The sequence below is a fragment of the Pectinophora gossypiella genome, chromosome 25 (assembly GCF_024362695.1).
Source record: "Pectinophora gossypiella chromosome 25, ilPecGoss1.1, whole genome shotgun sequence".
Taxonomy (NCBI): domain Eukaryota; kingdom Metazoa; phylum Arthropoda; class Insecta; order Lepidoptera; family Gelechiidae; genus Pectinophora; species Pectinophora gossypiella.
Genome location: NC_065428.1, coordinates 1,518,435 through 1,526,097, shown reverse-complemented (window position 1 = coordinate 1,526,097; position 7,663 = coordinate 1,518,435). Strand labels below are relative to the sequence as shown.

At 37.0% G+C, this 7,663-nt stretch overlaps 1 protein-coding gene across 1 annotated transcript; it reads left to right on the top strand.

Moving 5' to 3' along the window:
• The first annotated feature begins 3,840 nt into the window (after nucleotides 1-3,840).
• Nucleotides 3,841-6,267, top strand: LOC126378206 (uncharacterized). The gene is made up of 3 exons (XM_050026427.1): nucleotides 3,841-4,100; nucleotides 4,809-4,967; nucleotides 5,247-6,267. Exons 1-3 carry the CDS (start codon nucleotides 4,019-4,021, stop codon nucleotides 5,471-5,473), a joined length of 468 nt encoding a protein of 155 aa, XP_049882384.1. The 5' UTR covers nucleotides 3,841-4,018; the 3' UTR covers nucleotides 5,474-6,267.
• Nucleotides 6,268-7,663: the final 1,396 nt, after the last annotated feature.

Below are 7,663 nucleotides of genomic sequence, written 5' to 3'. Positions count from 1 at the left end.
AAAGAATATTTGCGTCTTTGGGATAGAAATAATTTATAAAATATATTTATATATATACATGTTGAAAATATATTTGGTTTAGTTGGAATCTTCCCCTGTGTGGGGTTGCTCGCATAGAGCACGTGATGAAGGAATTGCTGTGTACATAACAGGGGTCGTGGGGTCGCGAGCGGGGCGGTGTACTGCAGCACGTCTGGACTGAGTACTGAGATGCGTTTGTTTACACTCGTAAATGATAATAAAAGCCACTTGTGCGTCTACCAGCGACGTACGACTAAGTCCTCCGGCGTCCCACTACATTGTGCAGTAGCATTATGTCCGCCTCGAGGGACGCCACGCCGCGTGGCCCGCCCGCTCGCGCCCCCACGTGCCCGGTGGCAGGTTTATTCGTTGTGATTAATTAATTTACAAAATATTAAAAAAGTTTAGTACCTATCAATAGAACTTAATTAAGGGTTTCAAATAGTTCTCTTTGAATTTGCTTTGTGCAGTTCCAATCTCTGTTGTACAACCCACTTACTGTCTGTGTAGTTGTGTCACTATGTAGTCGGTTTACTTTGTTAAGTTTTAAATTCTAACACCGCGTTAGTTTCGTGTCTACTCTGCGAGTCACACGTCGTTTGTACAAAACGTATCGCAACTGGAGGCGGGCGCTCCATACTCCCGTGCCACGCTGCATTCGATGTCATATGTTAGCTGTTTAGAGCTTTGAATGTACTTTATATACTTATTCACTTGTATCCTCGTAAATGTATGTTGTAGAGAATTTCTATGTTTAACCGTGTACGATTAACAGATTTGCAATAGTTATGAAGCGGTGTTAGAAGTTAATGTTGAAAGTGGCGGAAAAACAGATGTAATACTGCTTACTGGGGAGTATCACGCTGGCGGCCGTTGGTGGGTGAGCACGATAGCGATTCCTACGACCTTTAGACACTACTGGTTCATGGATCGATACAGTAATGCATACACTGATGCTACAGTGGTGTATTATATTATCGATATGTTGTGTCCCTAGTGGTTAGCGTTTGATAATGACAGCAGTGGATATTGTTAGCTAAAAACGGTGACAATTGGCTCACTTTTGAATCACCGAATACGCGCGCGTGGTAACATAAAACACTCAGTTATAACTAACATAATTAATTGCTGCAATTACTAGACTTGTTCGTTAGGGCGACCCTCAGTGGCGGTCAGCGTGATATAAGATAGTCGCTACATGTATAAGTTTCATAAGCCTCCACCTAAATCCTAGTTTTATTTTATTTATTCGCTTTTTTCTCTAGCCTAAAGTGTCCCATTGCTGGGCAAAGGCCTCCCCCTTGATAGTGCCATTTGATTGCAACGACATGGATGATACTTTGATACCAGAGGCAGCTACACCACTCAATTGATAAATACGCAGTTATTTATACTCCCACAAGCAAGAAAAATACCTTGACGCAAGGTTGGTTATGAAACTTGTAACGTGTAGTTATGACCTATAAGATCGTAAGCACATTGTATTTTATATTGTGTGTAAATCTAATCGTAAGATAAAAATTTATTAAATTCTTTGTTAATACGAGTCACTATTATTTTGTTTGTCTTTTTATTTATGCTTTATTACTTTTTTGCAATTACTTGACTATGCTTAACTGTGTCTTGCGTGACTGTGAAATATTTGACTGTGCTTTTTTTCTTTTCATCAATCTACTCTCGTTAAGATGCAGCTGATATCTCTGATTAAAACAGAATATTCATAATTAGCCAGTGGTGGGGAATGCTTCGTTCCACTCTAGCTAAACTACATTTGTATATAGCTTTTGTTAACTTGTGACGCGTCGTCACGCGTTCCTATTGACACTTCTTTCTAGTCTGATTTGGATCGGCTGTAACTATTTCATTTTTCAACGAATTTTGATGTAGTTTTCTAAATAAATTTACTTTTGACAAATCTCAATCGTCTACCAAAGTCCTCAAAGTTATAATTGTGTCGCCTGCTGCCGGGTCTGCACGCGAATCGCGCCGCGCGGCGCCAATTATATCGAAGGCTTCAACCAATAAACGCAGCGAATGCTATCTACGTAGATAGACGTTTTACGGCTATTGGTCGAAGTCCTCGATATAATTCGCGCCGCGCGGTTGCCGCGCAGACGACACGAGGTTCAGCGAGGCCTGAACTTTATATATGTCACGGACAACGGAATTTAGGTGCTTGTGGCATGGGAAATATCATTGATGTTGGGAATTATCCCATAACACCAATTTGACAGGAGGAAGAGCCCTTTAGTCATGGAGCAACACCGAGCTCCGGCGGACACGAGGGGAGTAGCCGTATGATTATTTCTTGATACAAAACTTCGTATTTATATCATTTATAAATGCAATGGTTATATGTACGAGAAACATGGCTGTATGTGTGGACTCCTTTCTCTCTCTCGATAACAAACCGGCTCATTACAAAAGAAGACTTAAACATAAACTAGGTTTAAAATATAATTCATGTCCGTGTGTGTGTTTTAATAAATAATAAATGTCACGACAGTTCCACGACCACGGCTCTACTGTCGCAGATTTCGCATAGAATTATTGTGGCTTGTTAATTAGTTTGATTAATCTGTAGACTACGTGGATAATTTAAATCTAGTTTATTTATTTATTTATTTATTTATTTTCATGGGATAATATTTATTAGTTTATCATTAGTCTTCATTTTGTAAGAAAGTGGTATGTATGGACGAACCGGTAGGCAGCACCGCTCAGTGACAAGGTGAGTCGTAGGATAGAAACAGTTTGCTAGAACACAAACTAATGTGCAAACACTTTCAAGAGGGGATATGCGTATGACTACTGCTTTCACCGTGCTACTCTAAGCCTTCAGTCAATAAGTATTATTGAATAATTATTGTAAACACTGTAGTTATTGTACTCTATTTAGTTTTTTTTTAATACATACATACATACATAAACTCACGCCCGTAATCCCTAATGGGGTGGGCAGAGCCACAAGTAATCAAAGACAACTTGCAGCCACTGTTGATACGATGTCGTAAGCTGGATATGATGAACCTTATGGTGATAAGGGATCAGCCTATCGCCCATAACATTAGTCCATCATGTTAGATGACACAATCCCTCTGTCGGTTTTTACGACATGCCCGGGAAGACAAGCAGCTGAACGTTTTCTATGTTTTTTATTTGCTCCCAGAACAGCATAGAAGCATTTTTTTTTAATAAATACTTAATTTAAAAAATACACCATCAATCCGGGTCCCGGAACTTCGATACCAAGTGTGGACGAGTCTTCTAAAGTCATGCGTACCTCTGCCTACCTCGATTACAGTTGTAAGGTAAAAAGTATAGTGTCAATAACACTAAATGATTATGACGAACCTAGCAATCTTTTGATGAGATGACGAATAAAATTTAGGTCCAAGAATTGATTTTGAAAGGATCGTGGGGATCAGGGGGGCTAAAACATGATTATGATTCATCAAAAGAGGCGTTATTAGCCCCCCAGTTTATGTATGTACTTTCAATAAAGTGTAAGGGCGATTTCGTACTGGACTCCACCCGAATCCATGAAAGTCTTAAGAGATAACGAATATCATAAGCTACCATACAAATAGTTCTATGACCGCTTCAGATCTACCATTCTAGGGCACGGATTGAATGTAGAGTCAATATCCGCGCCACCGAAGAAAATATAGCCCATTTGGGCGAGTTATTCATATCGGACCGGACTGATAGATGTGACCGGGTCTTTAGATTTCTACGGATTTTAAAATTATAATCTAGTCTGGTAACACTGCAAAAAGATACGATCACTTCATTCGTTTATTTTATTCATTCTTTCGATGACAGTTGACGCCAAATATTTGGTACTTGTTTGACGCAGTTGATTGTCAATTTTATTCAATTGTTGCCAAAATTATTTACGCAATATTTTGGTAATGATTATATTCTTTCTGTTGTTAGATTTCAGTACCCTCCAAATATTTTATTTACTTTAGGCTCGTTGAAGAATTACGTTAAAATGTCGATGGCTGTGCAGCCCTACCTTGGTATAGACCAACATTTCGACCCTGCCTGGATGGAGAGGATTGTTTTGGAACTTTGTAAGTATTTGTTGAAAACTTCATTATGATTTTGTAACGTAGTGGTCACTTTACAGAAGTGAAATACTGAAACCGGGTCGTTGCAAGAGCTGGGTATTTATTTACACAGAATTATTAATTTTTAAAGAATGGAAAGTCTCAAGGACTTCATGTATCCTTTTTAATTAAACATAATTAACCTGAATCTATCACTGTTAGTAATCTAAATTTCATTATTAGAAAGACAATTAAAAGGTACATACTACTCTGTGAACACTGGTGGTTTAAAACTTGTTTAATATAATCCCCATATTAATTTGTAGCTCATTTAAGGCTTAATTTCATTGGTCCATAACTCGGTCGATATATAGCATGCGGGAAACCTCTCACATGAGGGCTAAAAAAATCAACAAGTCGATACAGCAGTTGTTACGTGGCCTGCAGGTACTTCCCGCATTCTGTATTTCGCATTTGTTACGGAAATCTCTCGTATCACGATTGTGGGCTATATATAAAGATATGCGGGTGACCAGTGAATATAGTTCCCTGAATGCGGCCCTATCTACCAATGCAATTGAGCCATTACTTGTGAAGTGGAGAAACACCTTTAGATTTCTTTGTTCAGTATATAAAACTTACAAAATAGTCAGAATACACTGTATAATTATGAAAAAAGAAATTATCTGAAAATATCTTACTAATGTTCTCTTTTTCATCTCATTCTTAAAGCTGATGCATTTGAGATCCGCGTCTCATGGGACCGCGAGACGGCCTTGGTAGTAGGTGTGTGTGCGGTAGCTGGTGGCATTGTGGGGCATTATGCGGGAGGCCGTCTGGGAGCTGCTGTTGGAGCAGGAATCGCTAGTGCTACTGGCCTAGGTGTTGCTTGTAAGTTAAAAAATTCAATCTTATCTGGTATTAAAAATATTAATATATTTATCTGATTTTTTTACATTACTGGCCTAATACCCTATATTGAGGAAACATTTTCACACAAATGTAACAGTCAAAAGTTATTGTACTGTATTTCAAAAATATAAAATTAAATAAATACAAACAATGTATAGTAAACAATGTATAAATGTATACAGGCACTTACTAGTTGAAAACTGCCTGCCTGATTAAATAATAATAATACTCAATAAATAATCTGAGTTTCTGTTTCAGCCCTGGTGTCCCTGAGAGAAATTTGGGCGTCGGTGAAGCACAAGCTTCAGGAACTGTTGTACATTGTGTTCAACTGTTTACGACGGCTGGACCCAATAGACTATGTTCATGCCTTTGAGATTCTCATGGCGTGTGGGAGTACTCGACGAGAGCTGGTCTACGCTATCTTAGACTTCATCGCAACCAAGCTCGGCCGAGAGGTTGTGTCTAGTATCACAGCAGGTTAGACCACAACACATGTTAGAGCTCAAGCAAAGGGTTGTAAATAGTTGTTATCCCAGAAAGTGAAAATACTTTATGAAACCTTCAATTCCTCTTTTGTTTGTAGGTAATATTATGATGTTAACACCACATCTATGGAGAAATTATAATACAAGTGTGCCTTATTAGCTAGACATTCATAGAGCAATATGGGCCTATGATGGACTGGAGGGGAATAGCCACAGGGTTATTTCTCAATACATGCAAACTAGTTGCACAAATGTGCATACATTTTGACAAAGGGGAAAGCCTGCATATGACTTATCCTTTTCCCTTCTTGTTCCACGTAGAATTGACATTAGTCGTACATAAAACTTGTCCACATACAATAAAAAATCTATGCACAAATTCTTGCTTATATTTTGGAAGAGATTTTTTAATCAGATTTGGAAATTCGATACTTGGTTTTTATTTTTCGGACGATTATACAGTGTCACACTGTGTGAAATATAAAGATAATCTTTTTTATTAATTATAGATCAGCTTTCACTCATTGATGGTGGTAAACTTAGAACATATCTAATAAGTAGGGATATCTTATGATCTTGAAGAGGCTTCTGTTAGGTTTCACAAGACTTTCTTGTAACTATTTTATTTTATAATGTGATTAGAGGTTGTGTTACAGACTTGAAATCTGAAATCAAATTTGTTTATTAATTTTATATCAATTAGTGAGTAACATTGTTATATACTTTTATTTTTACTTTGCTTTTTGCTCAATTTGTATTAGTTCTAAAATAATTCATATTCATGACATGAGTGTTTATATAAATACTGATTTTTATTTTGTCTGTAACAAATAAAGGGTCGAACAAAATCAAACACATTTTTTTATTGTTTTCAATGTAGTACAGAGTTAGAGACATTTTCTCATATTGAATTCAGAAAAGTATAATGAAAGACAAGAAGATGTTTAAAACATTTTATTCAGTGCACCATCAAAAATACATGAACAAATGCAGACTATCACAATCTATCAGGTTAACATTCGAGTACGGCACTCGACAGGTGCCTCTATCACTGGTGGCCTCTGCTAGCAATTACATTAACAGTTTGTTCATTTCATAAATAAAACCTAACCAGCAATATAAAAATATCGTAAAGGCGTTTTAAACGCATTTTTATTGTAAAGAAGTTATTTTATCCGCAATATGGCGCTGGTTTTTATATTTCTGGCGTGGGTTTATTTGTCATGGCTACTCTAGTAGGAATGCTTCATAATTAGTGACCTAGTGAACGCGGTGCAACGTGGCGTACCGTCCCGTACGCTTTAAGTACATAAATAAACGCATTTTGACTTAAATATTACTCTCACTAGTACTAAAATATTCTAAGAATAAACTCCAATTAGTATACTAAAAGATCTTCACAAGGAACATTATTACTAAATGTAAATTACAATACTTCCGAAACCCGTCGAATTAGTAAAACTAAAATAAATAAATAAGTTATAGGTCGGTGTCACCAAAAATGTTGTCATGAATTGGACAGATTATTAAAACTTATCATAAAATTTATTCCATTCATTTTTGGTGGAAGTAAATGGAAATATTTCCTTTCTCAAATAGGTTTTCCAAACATTTTTATATAATTATTGTTTACAGGAACATTGTATGTCATACATACTACATGCAGTTCTTATTTATAGACAACAAAACACTGGGGTGCTTTTATCATTTCTCAATAAATCGCAAAGCTTTAGCTATCACAAGAGCTGCTACTAACGTTAGATTTGTACGTAAAACTGTGCTCTTATATAGATGAGGATATTTATTGTAGCAAAATTAAGCTTGTTTCCTATTTTGTATCTCAAACACAACCAAAACGGGTCTATGTCTCACTCGAAATAAATATTGACATGGAATTGTATTTAATAGGCATTTTTACTATTCCCGCAATCTAACACACCCTAACAAAGTATACGATCCAGCCCTGAAAACCCGTCAACGTAATATTGTATTCCATTGTTAAATCTCATTTTTAGTTTGTACCACCTAACGCCTAAGTGCGAAACGAGGCAGACAGATCGCGCGCTCCTCCTAACTCATTAGCGGCTTACGGCCAATTAGACTATAAAGTAAGACCCAAAGGGGGTGAGGTAAATCTAGCTCTGCGCCAGATACGAATTGCTGCGGGCGGAGAGATCGTTCTATACA